Source organism: Equus quagga, chromosome 1 (assembly GCF_021613505.1).
Source record: "Equus quagga isolate Etosha38 chromosome 1, UCLA_HA_Equagga_1.0, whole genome shotgun sequence".
In the NCBI taxonomy this organism is placed as follows: Eukaryota; Metazoa; Chordata; class Mammalia; order Perissodactyla; family Equidae; genus Equus; species Equus quagga.
Genome location: NC_060267.1, coordinates 132,049,945 through 132,071,864, shown reverse-complemented (window position 1 = coordinate 132,071,864; position 21,920 = coordinate 132,049,945). Strand labels below are relative to the sequence as shown.

The 21,920-nt window shown below is 44.0% G+C and overlaps 1 protein-coding gene across 3 annotated transcripts in view; it reads left to right on the top strand.

Moving 5' to 3' along the window:
- The window catches only part of CACNA2D3 (calcium voltage-gated channel auxiliary subunit alpha2delta 3), an 827,558-nt gene that overhangs the window by 613,908 nt on the left and 191,730 nt on the right, over positions 1 to 21,920 (top strand). For 2 of the 3 annotated variants that reach the window (XM_046679095.1, XM_046679111.1), the window contains 3 exons: positions 4,986 to 5,057; positions 6,361 to 6,441; positions 15,882 to 15,956. In XM_046679095.1, the coding sequence (XP_046535051.1) occupies positions 4,986 to 5,057; positions 6,361 to 6,441; positions 15,882 to 15,956 (228 nt within the window). The remainder of the gene's footprint in view (positions 1 to 4,985; positions 5,058 to 6,360; positions 6,442 to 15,881; positions 15,957 to 21,920) is intronic. The other variant, XM_046679102.1, reaches the window with a different exon arrangement.

Sequence of the window (21,920 nt, the reverse complement as noted above, 5' to 3'; positions counted from 1 at the left end):
TCTCTGTGGGGAGGGGACATGGCTGTCAGGCTTATGTTCCTATAACCACACACAAAGGAGAGTAGAGAGTTTTTCCCATTAGCTCCAGCTAGGAAAGAAGAAAAATCCCCAGGTGGCCTATCTTGAATCATGTGCCTGATCAATAAATGTGTGTGTCATGTGTGTATGTGTGAAGTGCTGTAGTTGGCTCAGCCTGGGTTGAATGCCCAGCCACACCTGCAGGATGGGAGAGGTTAGCTGCCAAGAGAACCTTGTGGGTGGAAGGGGTGAAGAGGATTTCCCTCAAGGAAGGGGGTCCTATTTGCAAAGAAAGCTGCTGGGCAACTTTTAAAAAGCTCTCCCCTTGCATTGTTCCATTTATAAATATTCTTAAGTATAAAGCAAATGGATGAGACTGCTATGCAGCAGGGAACTTGTTCCTGGTGTTGTTAAACTGGCTTTCAGAAAGCATTCTGAATCTCTCCTATAAAACCTGACAGATATCAATAAACACTGGACCTTTTTACTTTAGTTTGGGCTAGTCCTGAAGAAGATAGCTCTGCTCACCTAATGAGGGCTGGTGTGCCCGCCCTGCCAGCTCTTCTCTCTCTGCCTCATGAGCTTTTCTGTCTCCCCTGCTGGACTTGGGGTCCAAGGGGGTAAGACCTATGTCTCATTCCTAGTTGTCTTCCTAACACATGGCGCAGAACTTGGCTCATAGCTGATGCTCAAGGAATGTTTATCAGGGGAATCAGTGAATAACAATGACTAGACCAACAGCAAAATTGATAGACCCCAAATTTAGTGCTGTCATCCTATGTGGGACCACACCCTAAAGCTGTCTGCATTGCCGGCTAGTCCATTGGTGGGAAACTAATCAAGCATTGAGAACAGAGGCCTGGCATCGCTGCATGTACCTCGCACATGGATCCAAATGCATATTCACATGAGCCCACATGCATGATTAACTTGGGAAGCTGACAGGAAGCAGTCAATCTGTTGAGCAAGTTTGTGTTTTATAAACCAGATGTTCAGTATTATTATTCATCATTTCCTTTGATACCAGAACAGTCTCCATTATGTAGCATAGGAAATGAAGGATATGGAATAATATACACTTATTATACAATAAAGCACCACAACCAAGCGTTTCAGAGGCCTGTTCAAAGCCTGGGCAAGTGTAATTGAATGGCAGTTCATTTTAGGATTCCCACTTGGACTTAAGTTAATGGGATTTTGCCCAGATGGACCATGGTGACCCCCCTCTCCCATTCCTACCCTTTGGAAAATGAATGTTGACTCTACGTCTGCGTTTTTCTTGGAAGCCACGTGTATGAATCATAAGCAGCATTCTTGCCTCAGCAGCCGCTACAGGTTAGGGGGCCATGGAAAAGCAGGGACCCCCTTGTGTGTGGGGACAGAGGGTGTCTGGCTGTGGTTGGCTGCATAACTTCTGCTTGGTGGTCTGGAAAAAAACTTCTGCCACTGGCTGCTATTTCCTATGGCAGGAGTACAAAATGCCTTTCAATCATAAAGTGCTTACAGTGCAAATTAACTTTCAAATTGATGTTCCTTCTCCATGAAATGTTTAAGATTCACAGCACCCAGACCTGTGGATACTAGGAAACATAGAGCTGCTTGGTGCAGAAGAGCATCTTAATGTTGTCCAAGTGATATTTCCGGGGTCTTGCCAGCCCTCATGGCCATACTCATGAGCTGGTGTACATTAGGAAGGCTACAGGTGAGGGTTCTGGCCAAGTCAGTCCAAATCTGGAAGAGAACTGCCACTAGGAGAGGGGTGTGTAAGCTCATAGCATAGTGCCCTGACAGAGCTCACCATTTTTCCTTTGTTTACTGGCGGCTGGTTACAAATGAGTGGTTTCAGTACAAATGCAATATTATGGGGATTTTTTTTTTAAGTAATGATGCAGTAATTACATTTGGAATTAGCCCCTGAGTGAAGTTGATACTATATTCTGGCTTAACATTTGGAAGTTAGCTTCCTATGATCTTGTGTTTGTGCCAGGATAATTACCAGTGATTTATAACTAATTTTTATTGCTTGCAGGAAAAAAACTTCATTTCTCATTATTGTCAATGGTATGTTTTTATTTCATCCATGATACATGTTGGCATTGCTTGAAATTTTGATTTGACTTGCAAAGTGGAAGTTGCCCAGGGTTATGGATCAGCTCACATCAGTTTTCTGTATAGCATTAAGGATTAATCAAGTAGTCAGAATATGGGAAGAGTTCTGGTTCTAAGATGTTCACCATGGGTTGGTTCTGCTTGTGGAAATGGCCTTGCATGCCCCCAATGGTGGCCATAGTATACTTTAAATATTTTTAGTAAGATGTTGGAACTACGTTTCCATAAACTGTTATATGTTGGTTAACTTGGTTCCTGGCAACAATAACTGCCAACTTCATTTCATAGTTAATATTATTTGGTTATTAATGTTATGATAAAGTAAGTTTGTTTGCTGACTCTAATACCCAAATTAGACTGCCCCAAATAATGTATGTGATTATCATGTGTATAAGTCAGGGCTCTTTAGAAAAAAGAACCATAGGAGACAAATATAGATATAGATATATAGATACAAACACATAGGATAGAGATATATATTTGAAGAGAGAGATTTAAGTAATTGCCTCACACAATTGTGAGGGCTTGTAAGTCTGAAATCTGTAAGGTAGGTTGCAGGTTGGAAATTCCAGCAAGAGTTGATGTTACAGTCCTGAGACCAAAGGCAGTCTGAAAACAGAATTCCTTTTTCCTTGGGGATCTGTTTTTTCCCTTAAGGCCTTCATCTGATTGGATGAGGCCCACCCCCTTATGGAGGGTAATCTGCTTTATCAAAGTCTACTGATTAAATGTTATTCACAACTAAAAAATGCCTTCACAGCAACATCTTGACTGGTGTTTGATCAAACAACTTGGCATCTTGGCCTGGCCAAGCTGACACATAAAATTAACCATCGCACCATGAATTCCCAGTCTTTGAGGGACCATGAGATTCTTGCCTCGTCTTACTTGTCATGGAGGGGATATAGCATCATCTTGATATAGATGTAAAACTAGGGGCTGGCCCGGTGGCGCAGCGGTTAAGCTCGCACATTCTGCTTCAGCGGCCCAGGGTTCGCCGGTTCAGATCCCTGGTGTGGACATGGCACTGCTTGGTGAGCTATGCTGTGGCAGGCATCCCACATAAAAAAAAAAAGTAGAGGAAGATAGGCATGGATGTTAGCTCAGGGCCAGTCTTCCTCAGCAAAAAGAGGAGGATTGGCAGCAAATGTTAGCTCAGGGCTAATCTTCCTCAAAAAAACAAACAACAAAAGCTAATAAAAACATGGCCGCCTTGATGCCTGTTAGGAGTTACTCCCAAAATCTGTGAACTTCTCTTTAAGTACCATGATTATTGATGGATATGAAGTGGAAAGGGTTGCCCTATAACAATGCTTCTTGAATTTTAATATGCATGCTAATTATTAAAATAAAGATTCAGAGGGTCTGGAGTGTGGGGCTTGGGATTATGCATTTCTGATGCACTCAGGGATGCAGGTGCTGCTCTTCTGTGTACCGCATTACCAGGAGTCAGGCCCTAGAGCTTGAAGAATCCATTGGAAGAAAAGGTTGGTGGAAGATGGACTGTCTTTAATGACTTTTTACTCAAGAGGCAAGCCAGTCCATGGGGGCTTCAAAGATTTAGATTTTAGGATCTTCTCTTTATAATACCTTTTCCCAAGAAGACTGAGGGAGCAGTACTTGATTTTTCTATGGAAATAAAGTAGGGATGAGAAGTGCCAAAACATCAGAAAACACTCTAGACTGAAGATAGTGGATTCTCATCACAGATTGCTTCATTTGAGACTTGAATGGGCAATGAAACCAGGAAGTATCCCTCTCCCACTAGACTTGCCAGGCCAATTTTGGTGCCTATCAGCAGTGCCACATGCCTTGATCTCATTTTGGATGCTGCTATGGTCTAGCTGTGTGACTCACAAGGCGGGGAGAGGAAACTAACATCCTTTGAGCATCTTCATATGCCAGGTGCCATGCTAGGCAGTTTCACATTCTATCTTCATGGCAACAATGCTGGGGAAAAATTGGCATTGTTTTATATGAGGATATGAAGGCTTAGCTTATGCAGTTAATAAAGATTCAAAGCTGAGAATTAGAACCAGATTTGTCTCAAACTAAAGCCCACTGTGGTCTAGGACTCTGTTTCCCCATTCATTATTGGGGCAGAGAAGGGGTTCCTGCTGTCTCCCAACACTGTGCGAAAAGCAAATGTGATGGAGGGTCTCGGTGCATCTCTATGCAAGTCAAAGGGTTACAGAAGAGTACCACGTGCCATACTTCAAGGTCGTTCTTCCAGGAGACATGTTTAGCTTCTTAGCGGTGATTTTAGGGATCAGATGCCGAGTTATTTTTTTTATTTTGTTTTTGTTTTGTTTGTTTTCCATCTGGGACTGGCATGCAGAGATCTGTAGAGGTCCAAAAAGGCCTTGACTCAGCTACCTTGGGGAGAATAAGTGCTTCCAGATTCCATTGTTTCCAGCAAGGCAATTCATAAAACCCCTTACACTCATGCTTTCTGATCTTCAATTTTCAGATTAAGGAGAAGCATTAATATTGCACATATTGAACATAAATGTCTGCAAAGTAAAATAGTAAAATCAATTTGCGGTAATAAAAATAAAACGAATCACTAAGATCCAAACAAGGCTTTATTTGAACCAAAATGGCTGAATGCGGTGAACAGATCAGCTGGCATGACTGATGGTGGCCGACTTTGTTTCTCCTGCCTTGGGCTGGGATCCTCATCTGCTAATCAGGAGGGAGGGACATTGCCCTCCGTCCTAGGCTAAAGGCTTGAGTGGGCACTGGTCCATTCCCAACGGCCCCTGGTCAGGAAAGGATGAGACGGTCAAGGGGGATGGCCTCCAGCACTGTGGTTTCTAGATCATTCTCAGGTAACTGGCCTTTCTCTCTCTATCCAGCTTGCTGATGATCAGGGCCTTGTCCTCATGACCACGGTCGCCATGCCCGTGTTTAGTAAGCAGAATGAAACCGTGAGTACAGTGGCTGTGCCTCCTGCTTGATGACAGGAACACTGTTTTCTCAGACCCCCTCTGACTCAAGCTCTAGTGACCTTTATTTATTTATTTGCTTATTCTAAGGATAGGGGGCATGTAATTTTTCCTCACTTTTAATCCTGCTGTCAGAATGATGAAATCAAGAATAGATGAGAGGAATTCAAGCCAGTATCATTTTATAGTATGCAACACTTTTCCAAAATTGAAGTGTTAATTGAGCAAAGGGAGGAAAACTGCAGAGAGAATTCTTGATTGTGGTGGGATGCCCTTTCTCTTATTTATAGTTACCAGCCTTGTATTAGTTTCCTCTGGCTGTAGTAAACAAAGTGCCACAGATGAGGTGGCTTGAAATAATAGAAATTTATTCTCACAGTTCCAGACACTAGAAGTCCAAAATCAAGGCATCGGCAGGTCCATGCTTCCCCTGAAGGCTCTGGGAAGAATCCTTCCTTGCCTCTTCCAGTGGCCCCAGACGTTCCTTGGTTTGTGGTAGGGTAACTCCAATCTCTCCCTCAGTTTTCACATGGCCTTCTTCTCTCACGTGTCTGTCTGTCTTCTCCTTGTCTTATAAAGACACCAGCCATTGGATATAAGGCCCATCCTAAATCCAAGATCATTTCACCTTGAGATCCTCAACGTATTACATCTGCAAAGACCTTGTTTCCAAATAGGGTCACAGTCTGAGGTTCTGGGTGCCCTTGAATTTGAGGGAGACAATGGACAGTAGCAATGTGTATCTTCTTCTGGAAAGCATTTCTGACATGAAACTTCTGGAAAGTTTCAGCACATCACGTTGACCCCAGAAAAGTGGGACACCAGAAGCCTATTCCTTCACCTTCATCCTTGGTTCCAACTTGCTGCTATAAATGTTAGGGTTTCATGTCTTTCTCTGGCTATTCAGTCTCTCTCTCCTGGGCACCAGATGGCAGTGTAAATTGAGAAAGTGGTTAACATGCCAAGTCTTTCCTGTAGAAAGCTTCCATGAGAGAAACTGATTAATGATCACAGTCGTTAGCTTCTTCACATCAATTCTTGATTCTCAGGAGAGAAGGATTGTTTAGCCTCAGAAGCTACCCTTCTTGTCATCAGTATTTTGGGGCGGGGGTGGGGGGTGGGTAGAAGAGGGTCCCTCTTGGAGATCTGGGTTAATCTTCAATCTCTATCTGCTTGGAGAAGGCACCAGACAGTGATCTACGGTGTGTGGCTTCTCACGAGGTTCTATTTCTTCTACCAAATTAACTTACTATTGTTGCTCTTGTTTAATGTTTGTTTTCAACAGAGATCAAAAGGCATTCTTCTGGGCGTGGTTGGCACAGATGTCCCAGTGAAAGAACTTCTGAAGACCATTCCCAAATACAAGGTAACATGTCTCCTGACTAATAGCCAAGGGCCAAATGTCCAAGATAATTTCACAGCCTCCCACAGTGATGATGAAAACAGGACGTAAAGAGGCTCGTCTACTCTCTTTCTGTTGGTAGAAAAGTAATAGTCCGTGCAGGTCTAAGTAGGTCTGTGCATCCTACCCAGGTTTGTGTGGGCCTGTGGAAGTCTACACACATCTAGGTGGGTCTACATAGGTAATGTCTCTGATGGTCTTCTAAGCCAGTTCTAACTCACCCAGTTGAGAACCCTCTAAAATCTGTTACTTCTTAACAGGAACCCAATGAGGCACAAAGAAAAATGGTCTCTGACTCTATTAAATGGGTATTTTCTCTATCTTGGAAGGTGCCAGGGTACAAATTAATATTCCTTTCCTAATGCTAAATTAAAATCCATGGCACTAAGAGAATTGTAAGTTTTGTTTTTTTAAGTCTTGGGGTAATTGATGGGTAGAGTAGGTAATTTTAGAAGAAAGAAGATAGAGCAGCCCTTAATAGGCCACTGCTTTGGGAGTTTAGAACAACATAAGGGGCATTGTAAGGCATGGCTCCTTGGAAAAGGAACATGAGATTGAAAGGATTCAGAAAGGAGGGTGGAAATGCTAGAACCCAGCTCTGCATGTGAGGCCAGCTTTGCAAAAGGGAGAGAGAGAGGTCATGCTTTCCCCTCTATCTGGCTCACACTGTATTCCTAGCACTCTGCTCCCAGCACTACTCCTTCAATTTATTTAGTTCTCCTATATTTGGGGACAGAGAAACTGTCATGGGCCATCCCAGTGCCACCCACAGCTAGGCCTAACCCTGTTTCCATGAGAACAAGCATCCCAAGTTCCACGTGACTTCCCTGTGGTCTGTCTGGGGCCAGGCAGGCATAACACGAGCACCAGCCCGAAGCTGACAGACCACAGTGCTGCCTGGGCTGCTTGCAGAGGGATGGCAAGTAGCTCCGAAGGTGATGTGGTGGCAGTAGTCATTTTGGCATCCATGGGGATGACATTAATTGGTATTTATGTTCTCTGGCTGCTTGAGATCTGCTGATGTGGTAAATAAGTACTTTAATGAAATCAGAGCAACAGACATACCAGGAGCCTGGTTTCCACCAAAGTCAGGTTTCCTACTCCCCTTCCTTCTGAGCAGTGTTGTCCACGTCAGCCTTTTGCTTACCACCCTCATAATGCATTGCCTTGTCCTTATGCCACCTGCACAGTTACCGAACAGGTCTGTTTAAATTTAAATTGACTTGCTATTTTTCTTCATCATCTCCTCTGACGTCGGCCTGAACAGTCACATGTGAAATGATAAGTTGAGATGTGATCATTATATTTTTCTGATACACAGGTTAGCCGGAGGAGTGACATGATCAGGTTCTACTTTTAGAAAGATGGCCCAGAGAGTGCTTGAACCCATGCAGAAAACTCTCACCTGTTCCCTAGTGGGGATCCTCATAAAGCAAATGAAAAGGTGGGGAGACAGTCCCCTTAAGCCCTGTCACAGCCGTGCAGAACTGCCCCAGAGCCGTTGCAATGTGTGTGTTGAGCATGGGAGTGCGGGAGGGTGGAAAGCAGCCCCTGCTCCCTGATAAGAGGGGTTCAATGGACCAACGTGTTGCCTCTGACTGCACAAGGGTTGAAATTACACCCATCCCCTCTTCCTCCAGCACCGAGCAGACTGGCTCTCCCATCTCCATTTTGGGCCCGCTCGTAGATTGACGAGGACTCCCTCTGTCCCCATCTGGAGGGAGGCCAGGAATCTGAGATTGTTGGCGGGCTGGCAGGGCCCCGTTCCTTGCCACCTCCTTCCATCATGTGCTGAGCCTGATTCATCACAGTTGCGAGAAGCCCATGGGCCTTCCTGGGCCTCAGCAGGAGAAAGGCAGTGGTTAGTGCTCTGGAGGCAGACACACCTGGGGTCCAGGCTCCATCCTGAGGAGCTGGGTGTGGACAAGTCCCTCAAATCCTTAGTTCCCTTTCTGCCCAGTGGTGATAACAATAGAACCGGTTTATAGATTTAATGAAGTGTTGACCCTTATCATTAATTGGGAGCAATGGTAATGCACTGGTCAAGAGGACAAGTGTGACCCGTGGCCTCCTGGTACCTACAGTCCTCTTCCACAGGGGATGCTGCCTGCATAGAGCTGTTGACAGCTTTCCCATGCCAGGTTCAGGCACCTGTGGGCTTCCCGTCCTCTGAACCTTTGCTAACCTAGAATCCCTAACAGAACGATGGGCTGACTGAATGACTGACCAGGCAACCACACGCTGGGACCCTCTACCACCTTTAAAAATGGGGTTTTTCAAGAGTTTTGAAAGACATGGGGAAAGGCTTATGACACAAGGATATGTGCATTAGGCAGTATTCTTAAGTTTGACGACAAGGACAGGCCCATCTTTTGACCAGCGGTTGGGATAAGAGCAAGGGAATGGATCAGCCATTCCCCAGGCAAACTCTTATCCACGCCAGTCACTGAACGGACAGCTGTAGCCAAAATGATCAGGTCACTCCTAGAGGGTTGGATACAAAATGAGAGGTGCAGAAAACAGCTGTTTGAAAAGCACCATTCTGTGGTACAAGACAGGGTGCCTCACGGTGTAATATTAACAGATGACGTTGGCCGAGTACTCAGGCACTGTGCACAGTGGGTTACCCACATCATGTGACCAAACCCTCCTCAGATAAATGCAGTGCTGCTGTATCCATTCTGCTCATAGGAGACTCAGTTTCACAGGGCTCAGGGCCACATAAGGAGGAAGTGGTGAAGGCGATTTGAGCCAGGTCCATGTAACTCCAAGGCCTAGGTGCTTGGAACAGATCTCAGCTGTGCCCATACTATGCATGACGTGGTGCCCTGTTCATGCACCATCTGTACCATTAACTACTTAATACTTCATTTGTAAATCAACTCAGACCTTTCTTCACTTAACTACATTTTTACAGGAAACACCATCATTATTTAAAAAGAAAAGCCAGTGTCATTTGCCATTATGGAAGATAATTGTAAAAAGAGACTCATAAAAACAAAATAATAGTACTAAATGATTACTTGATAATCTAAGGTTCTGAACTTAAGGTCTGTTCTCACTCTCTTTTTTTTTAAGGTAGTATTAAAGGCAAGTGTTAAGGAAACTTTCTTTTTGATATAATTGGAAGGATGAAAGGAGTTGTTTTTTTTTTTTAAAAGATTGGCACCTGAGCTAACAACTGTTGCCAATCTTTTTTTTTTTTCCTTCTGCTTTTTCTCCCCAAATCCCCCCCAGTACATGGTTGTATATTTTAGTTGTGGATCCTTCTAGTTGTGGCATGTGGGATGCTGTCTCAGCGTGGCCTGATGTGTGGCACCATGTCCGCCCCCAGGATCCGAACCTGTGAAACCCTGGGCCGCCGAGGTGGAGCACGCGAACTTAACCACTCAACCATGGGGCCGGCCCCTGAAAGGAGTTTTAAAGGGGCTGACTCTCACTAGTGCTTCTGGCTAATAAGTTTAATGCCAGGCCCATATGCCACCTAAAATCGTCTTCCTCTACACTCTGTTTTTCCTAAGAAAGCCAAACAGTCCATGGGAAGATGATGGGGGCTGAGGAGTGAGGGTCATGAAGGATTGTTCAGTCTGGGGTGGTGGGTACCCCTGCCTTCTGGGGCTCCCCTCAACCCTGGACATTAGCATCATCACTGCCATCCATAAGCCCCTGCTGCACCTCCACCTGTCGGCCCAGGCTTCTCAGAGACCCCTGAGGGTTTGGCTCTTCCCAGCACTTCCTGTCTGGTCCTTAGTACCTGCTCTACCGGTGGAAAAGGAAACTTCTTCAACAAGCCCGGATGTCTGTTTCCATATGCTGATGCCTTTAGGTGATCCAGTTAGAAAGCCACCTGCACAACAAAAGGAAATGAACTTTGAGCTAAAATCAGGTGTCCAGGCTCAGAAAAGGTGGCCTCCTTAGCAAAAGAACTCTCCTATTCTGGTTTATTGAGATGACAAAGGCCCTTCTCCCTCCTGCCACCCTGGGGCCCTGAGGACCAGCTTCATCCACCACCAAAGGCTTTTACAGTTGGAGTTAAGTGTCCAGAGGCATGAGAGGACTTCTGGTTGATCCCACCTTTTTTAAATTTTTTGAGAAATCTCTGTATTGTTTTCCCTACTGGCTGCACCATACTGGCAGCAGTGTTGGAAACTGTGTAGCTGCCCAGGGACTGAAAGTCAAGGGGATGAGGAAGGAATTCAAGGCCCTAAAGACAGTGGACTATACTTGTATTCAAATCCCCAGACCTAGACGCCCAGAATTGCTGGCACACTCTTTAAGGAAGAACCTTCCACATTTAGAGAATGCTTCCAAACAATTCTTAAGCCTCTTATTTCATATGAAAAGATGTAGAAACCCAGGACAGGGCCACTTTTTGATATATGCCCAGTAAATCAGGAAAGTATGAACATAATGTGGAACTGATAGCAATTACCCTGTGAGTCTGTTTCTCAAAGATTCTGCTACCAGGCAATGTGCTAAGCTCTTTATAGTATTATCTCACTTAATAATAGGTAGACACTGCTATTATGCCCATTTTACAGCTAAAGAAACTGAGGCACAGAAAGTTTAAATATCTCACCAAGCCTCACAATTAGCAAGCCATGATTTTAGCTGCTATTACCCCAAAGCCATTAGGAAAATAAGTGACAATAATAACAGTAATAGTTAAAATATTAGGAATAATAGTAATATTAAAATAAAATGAAACAAAAATCACTTATTGAACTTTTTACTGTGAGTTTGGTAAAAGCGTTTTATACGTACTATTCCCATTGAACCCTGATTATGCTTCCAGGAAGTGGGCACCTCTTGGCCCAGTTTTAGTTAAGGATACTTGAAATAATTTTCTCAACATAAGTCAGCTAGTAAAAGATGAATGAAACAAAGTGTACAAGTGAATAGAGAAAGATCAGCTACAGAAAATGAACCATCAGTGCCTGAAATATAGGCACTTCTGTTTTATGTTTTCCCGAGAGTCAGGTTGGGAACCGGAGACACAGGTATGACATACCTTAACCTCAGTCATCCCTCCTCTGGTGCCCACACAGAGCCTTGGGAAGAGGTGTGCCATCAGCCAGGGCCGGCCATGGCCGGACGAGCCTTTCTGGTTCAGGAGGGGAGCACGCCAGGGAGCAGAGTGTGGCTCAGACCTTTCCCTCCTGATTAACACCTTGTAAAGATGAGTCAGCTCTTGGCTCTTGGGGTTTTCCCAGAAGATAGAATTCTTTCTTTTCCCTTAGCTTCATAGATTTTCCCACAAGCAATCAGACTTCCTGTAATTTTTATTAAGAATTCCAGACACCCCAGCAATAATTTCCAGACACCACAGCCTCTGTTTAACGTAACGAGCCATTTTATAATTAGGTTCACTTCATTAGCCCAAAGTCTCTACGCTTGGAAGGGAAGCGCCTCCTTCCCTTCCCTGTTAGACCTCGAGGCTCCTGGCCTCCCGGAGAGCCTGATTCAGGAGGAGGGCCCCTTTGGCAGCCCCAAGTGCTAGGAGGCCTTGTGTCTGCTCTGTTCTCTGTTACTCCACGGCACTGCACATTAGAATGGACAGGAAGACTGGCTCTATTTCGGATGAAACAAAAATTAGAGATTTCATCAGTATATTGATTTGTGGCCAAAACCAAATGTTGGACATTGTCATAGTATAAGCTTTGGGTTTTCTGAGAGATTCATCCACTGAACGTGTTTTGAGATTTGCCCAGAGTTTCTCTTCTTACATCTACATTAGGTTGTATCCGTATGCCACCAGCAACCAACAGCACATTCTGATGTTACTTTCTCAGACTGTTCTCCTGGGAAGGATTTTAGCCAGACAGTTCCGGAATGTGGGGAAGACTTTCTCTGGCACAGCCTTGAGAAGGACTAACTACGCACCTGCCATAGCAAACCAGCTTCTCCTTTTCAGCTCATTTCTTATATTTACTTTAGTTCAGACTTTAAAGATGAACTAGATAATATTTGGGTAAAGTGATAAATGTCTTAAATATACACAAAGCTTTACTGGAGCACCTGCCATGTGCTGACATGATGCTAGGGACTACACAGGTCAAAGATGAGCGAGTTGGTTCCTTCCGCACGAAGAATACAATCTGATGGGAGAGGTACTGCCTTATCTAGAATGAGGCAGAGGAAGGAAAGAGAAGCAGATGCAGTTGAGATGCAGGAAAGAAGGTATAGCATTTTCATGCATTAGGGCAAAAGTGGTCATGGAAAAATTCTCAGGGTTTTATGGAAATCTGGTATGGAAAGGAGGGAGCAACGGGGAGAGTCAGGACAGACTTTTTGTAGGAGGCGATCCTGAGGCTGAACTTACAGCATGAGTGAGAATTAGCCAAGGGGAGATGGGAAGGGTGGTGCTCTCGGCAGCTGGCACTCGGTGAGTAAAGGTCTGGTGGGAAGAGAAAACTGAAGTGGAGTTGTTGTGGCTGCCATGTGCCCTGAAAGGCAGTGAGTGAAAGTAGGTGGGGCTGAGTACTTAGGTACTGGGGCCAGCCCCCAGAGAGACCTAATGGACAGGACCATGGATTTTATCTTACACATGAAAGAGGCCTTTAGTGGGTTTTACACAGGAGAGCAGCAGGGTCAGCGTTACCTTTGACTTTGATCAATCTGGAGGATGATTTTGTTAGGGCCAAGCTTTGAGGCAGGAAGAGCAGTTAGGACCATTGTGGAACTCTGTTCCATTAAATCTCCATGGATGGTAGAGTGGGGACGCAGAGTTTAATCTGAGTAATTTGTGGAAGAAAAATTAGTGAATACTTGGGTCAAGAAGTTGAGGATGAAAGAGAGAAAGAAGTCTAAGGATGATGCTCTAGTTTCTAACTTAGGAGTCTGGGTGGGTGGTAGTGGCACTGATGGAGAGAGAGAAGAATGGGAAGAGCAGCCCTAAGTTGAGGTGCCATGTTGGGCTGGGTGAATCTGAGGCACCTGAGGGAAGTCCAAATAGAGGGACCGACACACACTTGGGGACTTGGATTAGCCACTGAGGGGAGAGGCCAAAGCTGGAGCACAGATCTGGAGATGAGCAGCACCCAGGCAGTTGCTGATACTTTTGAGGAAGAGAGAGTAAGATAGACAAGGGGCAGGAGGGATATAAACTCAGGGAAACGAGTGCTTGAGGGTGGGTGGAGGATGAGGATACTATGAAAAGGAGGAAACCCTGGAGTATGGGGCCTGGAAGCTGAGGGAATAGAGTGTCAAGGAGGAGGGGGAAGTCAGCTAATATAGGCAGGAAGATTCAAGAGAGACCTCTCCAAGGGTTTGGCAGTTAGGAGGCCACAGGCAATTGCAGAGAAAGGAGTTCTGATGGCATCTAGGTGTGGGGGTGATATGGCCACGGCAGATTCTGGTAGGCTGAGGCATAGATGGGCAACAAGGAAGCAGAGATTGCAGTTGAACAATGAGTGGAGGACCCTGAGTGGGAAGGTCAGCTCAGCCTCTGCATGCCAGAGGAGGAAGCAAAGTTTGGGTTAGCTTTGTAGGATCTGTGCTCAAGTCAGTTTCTTTGATTGTTTCCCCGCTTCCTGCTTTTCCTCTTTCTCCTTTCCCTACTCCTCTTCCCTCCATCCCCATCGCCATATATTTTTAACCACATAGTATAACCTTGGCCATCATGGAACTTATATTCTGGTGGGAAGGCAAGCATTAAATAACAAAGCCTTGACTGATGCCTTGATTATTTATAATCAACCTCACAAATAATTGATTATTATCATTTTGATAAGTGCTGTACCAGAAAAGTAGAGGGCATTAAGAGAGCATAACCAGGGAGCTCTATCTTCTTTTGAGCATTACTTCCTGCAAGCAAACCAAGAACAGAAGTAATGTGTATTAGAAGGCACTGAATATATTAGCTGACTATAAAATATCATTTGTTTGGTCTAATTTTGAGTTCGAATTTCCAGTCAAATACCACTTTTGCCTTTAATGGAAAAAGTGAAACTTTCTAAGTCCTTTTTGACCCCTCCAGTCCGTATTAAACTGGGACATAATAATGATAATTAATGCAGTGTTGACTGTGTCTGACATTTTTCCAAGGGACAAGATGAAAGAGACGATATTCATCTCAAAGGATAGGAAATCTTTGGTTTATCTTTCACAGCATAATGAAATATACTTTTATCATTAGAGTCAAGTAGAATCTTATTAAGACTTGCCGTGCAAGGTAACTCCAGGAGAAAATGTCTGTTGCCCTTGACTACCACGTGCATATTTGCTTTATGTAATGCAAGGAAACTTTTAATTGCCGGTGTTAAATTCTCTGAAGTTAATTTCACATCACCTTGACGTTAAGCTAACAAGCAGATGGGGTCATTCTTGGTTTGTAAATTCTGTTGTCTGGATCATTTAATAGTATCATATTCAAGAACATGAGCGGCAGACAATTTTAAAGAAAAGTAGTAGTGAGAGCTCAGAACTGTGAAATAACTCATCGGAAAAAAAAGAGGATTTTTTTTTCTTCTCCCCTTTCACTGCTCTGGCAAAAGTGGGTTACATTTTCTTTCTTCAGAGAGAGAGATCAGTATGGGTTTTATGCCAGAGGCCATTTAATACATGAATGATTTGTAGGTAAATTTATTGTAGCCAATGGGTGCAGTCAACTGTGTAATAGAAATATTGTCAAAAAGCCGGGATTATTATTTAAATAAGTGCAGTGTTAAATTTGATTACATACTTTTTAAAGCTAATAAAACATTTCATTGCTCTCAAACTATTTCCCATAGTCCCATTTAGTCAGAAAACATAAATTAAGTGAGGCTCTGCATAGAAAATTACCCAGGCTTTGTGTCGATGGAAGCATGCATGGAAAAGCTTGGCAGCCTCACAATTTAAAGACGAAAGAATATAAAAGGGGTTGGCAGGCTCCTCTATGGGCTGGTGGGGACACTTTCATCCTTGAAGAATTATGGAAAATGACTGCCTAGGAGAGCGCATGCTTGAGATGGCCCCCATGGGTGTAGACTTGTAGGGAGCCTACATGTGAGTCCAAGGGAGGCCCCCCCTTTCTTTATCACAGAGAGAGAAGACACCCAGGTGGATAAAATCCTGTTCGCTTGGACTTAGACTCTTTCCAGAAACATTAGCCACTTTCTTTTTTTTTTTTTAAATGTAATTGTTTTCATTTAAAATAAATCAGAGTAAGGCCTTTGGATGCCAACGTGGGGATGTGACATTTTAAATTGTGCTATTTGCTGAGCTTATCCTGTGACAGGTCTTCATTTCCAACCAAATGTCAAGGATCAGCGTCTTGCATTCATTTTAATGAAATATTGTGCTGATAAGGGTTATGAATGCCAAGTTTAAGCTGTAAATTACTAAATGTCGGGCTGCTTTATGCTTCGTGAGTTCACCAGGGAGCAAGCTAATGAAGGTTTCTTTCTCACTTCTTCCTACAGTTAGGGATTCACGGTTATGCCTTTGCAATCACAAATAATGGATATATCCTGACGCATCCAGAACTCAGACCACTGGTAAGAGAAGTACTTAGTTCTGTGTTTCTCCTTTTATGATTTTAAAAGATTTTCTTTAGTTCCACAGTGATGACGCTTTACAGCAGTTTTCACTTTAAAAGCTCAATTCGTAGTATTTTCTACTAAAGCTTGTTTTAATAGTTTATAACTAGTATTTTGACTTACGATATATAAATAATGTAGGATAAATGTATTTACTATCATGCTTTTATATATAAATCCATATATATCTATATGCGTTTATTTCACATCTGCCAATATATGGAAAAATTTTTTACTCTAGACAGCTTGAAACACATCATAATGGGTACCTTTATGTAACAAATAGTCTCTCACACTCCAACCTGAGACCCCCTTATTTCAAGTTACATTTGATAGAACCTATTAGTCACAGGATCCCTGGAAATTCATTACAGTGGGATTTGCCCCCAAATTGCATTGCCTAAGCCAGTGCCTCCTGCGTCGAAGGTATTCAACAATACCTTTTTTGTTTAACTGGAACAATTGAGATTTTCTCCATTTCCTACTTAAGCCATATCCAGTAGCATTGTTTGGTGACCTGACGTGTAAACCATTTTCGTCTAGCATCGTTTTCACTTTCTCTGAAGTGAGTGGGGTTGGGCCAAGTCCAGGGGAGCCCAGGGTATCATTGTCTACCCTGATCCCTGGGGAGAAGCTGCCTGGAGCATTGTGTTAAGGAGGATTCTGAGGGCAGCCAGGCTTGTTGGATAGGAGGCCCTGGTCCATTGGTAGTGTCTTCTGTGGACTCTGGAGGAGCATTGGGAGTGAGGGCCATGCATTTGCTATTCCTGGACTAGTCACAATCTGTTGAGAGAAGGACTCCCTTTGGGTTTGTGTGTGTTTAGCTAATTCTAAAGAAGATACAAAAGTATAAATAGTAATAGAGTAATGTTTGCTTTTGAAAGTTAAGAAAGTGTAGGTCATTTCCTATGGCAATCTAGACACATAGACACATTTTCACATGTACGCATCCACCCACCCCCCGTGTCTTTTTCCCTTTCATCAAAATTTAAAAAATGGTGGTGCTGCCTGCTATAGAAAGTTTATTGGTGAAGCATTGTGGGGACCACTTTGCTTCTTGCTTGAATCATTGTTTAGGAAAAGTTCCGGTTTGAGCTTCATCACCATCCTACTTGCTGTAATCACCTTGGTATTAAGGGAGTCATGGCTGCATCATGTGGATCCCACATGCAGGCTTTAAGATGGTACTTACGGTAATGTTTGATTTCGAAAACCTTTTTATCAGAAAAATATTGAGTTAACTGATTAGCTAATTGCAAATGTAACTCAGAATTACTGAAAAATCTGATTGAAAAGTCTACTAACTTTTTAAGGATATTTATATCTAAAAACATTTAAGTCTAAAAAGCTTAGCGCATTACCCATCTTCAATCTGCCCGGTTGGGGGTGGTGGGAGTTACGTGTTTGGTGTGGCCGAGGGTGAGTTCCCAGTGCTTATTTATTCCAAGTTGGAGTGGAACAGAGTAAATGAAACAATCAAACCTGGATCTTCTGCCAGTGAATGAATTAGCTTTCTATTTATCAGCTTTTAAAGAAGGATGAAATGGAACCAGATGTCGGAAGTCACTAAGGTACCCTCCCTCTCTTTGCAGCAGTGGGTATGAGTAGCTCTCATCTGCATGGTCAACTTACAACCTTCTTCTGGTCTTTTGTATTGTCTAGTCATGTGGCAAATGACCTGTTTGCAAATAGTCCATCAGATGCACTTTCCAGAGCTGTAGCGACTGAGAGGGCAGCCGAAGGGTTCTTAGAGAAGCAGGCCAAGCAGTCAGCACTGATCATCTCCTGACAGTGCAAATACTCACAAACACAAGTTGTCTCTCTTCTCACTGTTGAAACACTGCACTGAATGATTTCACCAAAAGTGGTAGCCAGGGTCAAGTTCCCATAAATGGGATGGCCCAAGCAAATGTGCCATATCTCACTTGTGAGAACCCAAACCAGATGAACCATTTTGCAATCGATCCATGATAAGAACATAAGGAATGGCTAGGTCAATGGGCATGTATCCCATTTGTCTGTCTCTGACCCTGAGGCCATGAGATATTTAGAAGAGGTTTGGAGTGATGCCAACCAATGAGGATTACATGAACTAACCCATCTGAATGTGATCAAAAAGTGGATGTTGACTCTGCCTTGCGTTTTTCATTTTCCTCCTGGGGAAAAGACGGTAGTAAAGTGGAAGGAACTAAACTTCAGCAACACGCGGGTTACACTTGACTCCTAGTCCTGCCATATCCCAGCTATATGACTTTGGGCAAGTCACACAGCCTCTCTGAGAATCATTTTCTATTATAATATTGCCATAACCATAGTGTATATGTCATAGCGTGGTGGTCAGAGTAAATGGGATAATGCAAACAAAGAACCTTGTGTGACAAAGCAAGCCTGGACATCATGGGGATAGTCGTGGTTATACCGGTACCCTGTTTGTGTTTTGTCAGCCCTATCGATCTGTGCTCCGCTGCTGTAAAGGTTGGAAGTATGTGGAGGTGGTGGACGTGTACGGTGATCTAAAGAACACTTTTTGATTATTCAATTGGTTCACGTTTTTATCATGAACATCACGAGGGAACATGTACACACACACACACACACGCACACAGACATGAGTGAATGGATACAGAGTCCTTGGAATCCTGCAGTCTGCATGCAATCGTAATTTCAGTCTGCCATCAACTTAAGCTGTGCAACCTCAGCTAAGCCTGTCTATCTGTCCCTCCCTTCTCTGTGTCTGTCTCTCTCTCACATGGGAAACACACACACACACATTGTCAGTTTTCTTGGCCAACTCTGGTCTAGAAGACAGGGAGACAACAACTGTACTGTGAGATTCTACGTGAGCCCTACCATGCGAGGAAACCAAAGTTTGTCGTCATTCGTTTTTAAAGCAGCAATGAGAAGAATACTAGAAGCCATAGTAATTGAAGAGTCGATCTACATGGATGGACTACTCCTGGCTCTGGCATGTACAAGTGATTTGTTCATCTCTGTTTTGTTGACCTGAACAACAGAAGCAGAAAGCTTTTTCCCTCCTTCTCCTTCACCACCAGTCCACTCGGCACATAGTAGGGACTCAGGAAATGAATGAATGAAGGGATCCTCCAAAGCCACTGTTTTCATTTTCACTTCCTTTGGGTCCTTCTGGAGAATGTAGCTTGTGAGCTTCTCCTGGAAACCTGGTGTCTGCACTGGAGACCGATCCTCCCTGGTCAGAACCACCCTCACACACAGCTAGGAACAGCGAGCTACCAGCAGCTTCCCTGGCTAGCAAATCGGGCAGGGACTCCTCATTCAGACCTGACTCACCTTCTCCCCAGCCCAGCTGTATAATCGAATTCTTATTACAAAGGGATGTTCCCCTCCATTCTGGCCAGGCTGCCAGATGAGCACGGTGTGTGTGAGTGTGGGGTTGTGGCCACCGTGGGAGGATGGAGCAAGCTCACTTAAAATAATTCATGTTCTCTTTCCCTCTGCACTGAGGTTGTTTCTGCCCCTGCAGCCCGAGGAAAGAAGTGGGTTTCTCTGAAGCACAATACCAATATTTTTCTAATTTATCCAATAAAATCTTTCCCCCAAACTTAATCTTTGGCTTGATTTTATCCAATATTTTCTTTAATCTTGTATGGTTTGGGTGTGAATCATGAAGCGTCTCCAAGAACAGCTCAGATGTGGGAGCCTTACTCAGCAGACTCGCTTTGGTTTAATTGGCAAAACTGCTAACGTAATACTTTTCTGTTGATAACTGGGCTCTCCTTAGTCCTTCTCCGAGTGTTTCTCAACTACCCTATCCTTGCCACCAGCTTATGACTTCGGTGGACTAACTGACGTTCATTCAACAAACAATTACCTTGTGCCGGGTGTATGAGTCCCATGTTAGGCTGGGGGCTGATGCAGCTATCTTCAGGGTGGTTGGGGACCACCTCATGAGTGGGGGCCAGAACCTATTCTCTGAGTGGAGAATGGAACAGGAGCACAGCAAGAGGGATTCAAGTTAGACCTTGAGGAATGCTTTTTGAGTAGTTATAAAACATCTGGAAATGTTTTCTTGGTCTCTATCATTCTTTAACCTTCAGGTTAAAAATATTTCAAAGTATAGTTGCTTATAGTTACTGTCAAGGTTGAATTTTCTTGCACTTTATTCTTCCTATGTCTTTGAGAGCTTTATAGATTTTTTTTTAAAATATGGAACCCTGAATAAATCTCTTTTTCTTTTGCCCAACAGGGCATTGAGGGAGATAAGAGTGGGAAGGGGGCACCGTTAGCATAATCCAATTTTTGTTGAGATTTTGGTGATCCATCTGCCCCTCCTTCTTAGAAGAAAGGGACATCTAAGTTGACTTCCTCCCCCAAGGAGGCCTGGAATGTGGACCTGGTCAAACCACTGGGAGAACACAAAGAAGGCTCCCTTCCAGCAGCCACAGCACGGGCAGGGCTCCACAGAGGAGCCTGGGGCAGGCAAAATCTAGGACTTGTTTCCACGAAGCCTATGTTGACATCTGCCAAAAGCTGTTTGCTCTGTGTCTGCAAGCCCAGGAGATGAGGAAGGATGCTGGAGGGTTTCTACTCTGGATGAAAATTTGGCAGTCACATGGGCCACTGGGTATGGTGGTCGATGAGATGGGAGGTGGGAATGATGGAGAGAAATCTTCGTTCATTCCTTCAACACTGGCTGGACATCCACTATGTTCTAGGCCTGAGCAAGCTACTTGGAGTGGTTACAGAGATGTGCCCTGCCTCAAAGAACTCTAAATCTCATAGGATGGATAAGGTTTTATATTTAGGGCACATAAGTAACTATACACACTGCTAGGGACGATGCATATGTGTTTATTGGTGGTGGGGGTGGTGGTCTTAGGATGTTTTTGAACATTCACTGATTCCTTTTTGTGTGACAGGCACTGTTCAAAGTGTTTTGCATGTGTTAAAGCTTTTAATCATTAATTTAACAGCAAGTCTAGGATGTAGGTGTGGTAGCAAGGCCCAGAGCCTCAAGGGAAGGGCGTGTGTGAGGGCAGGCCTGAGCGGAAATGGGTCTTGAAGGTAGCTGGCATAGGATTGTAGACAGCTGTGAGTGCCAGGCTGAGGATCTGCGGTTCTCTATAGGAAAAGTGAACATCCCCAGGTTACACACAGGAAGCTGAGGCACCAAGCGATAAGGTGGGAGGTGACTAGAAAGTGCAACAGCTGGGAACCCCAACCCAGATCAGGTTAGATGTGCTAAATTCACTCTGCTATGGTGGTTGGTTCTTCAGGAAATGAGAAGCAGGGTGGTGGGAGGGTGGGAGTGACTGAGAGGCCTGCTCCCTGCAGCCACGTGGATGAATAATAGGGTCATCACTGGACGATTGTAGTTAGAATCTGTCTAAACTAGCACTGTGCAGTAAGAGTATAATGCAAGCCACAGACACGAGCTGCCTGTGTAATTTACAATTTTCTAGTAGCCACATCTAAAAAAGTGAAAAAGAAACAGGTGAAATTAAGTTTAAGGGGATATTTCATTTAACCTGATATGTCCAAAACCACATTGTTTCAACATGCCATCAGTATAAAAATTATGAATGTGACTTTTTACATTCTCTTCATGCTAATCTTTGAAATATGGTGTGTATTTTACATGCATAGCACATCTCAATAAGACTAGCCACATTTCAGGTGCTCTAGAGCCATAAGTGGCTTGTGGCTAATGGGACAGGATACGTGTAGAGTCTGACCAGACATTTTGGACCCTTCTAGATGAAATGGGTGGTAAGACCTCCTCTTTCCTTCAAGTGGATAAGAATAAACTCCTTCTCCACCACCACCACCGCCCATCACTGTTCCAGCCTGGGAGTCTGTGCAAACCATTGGTCGCTGCTTAGCCTCCTCCATTGTGGCCTTGACCCCCCCCTCCCAAGCTGTGGCCTCTCCCACCTCCGGGAA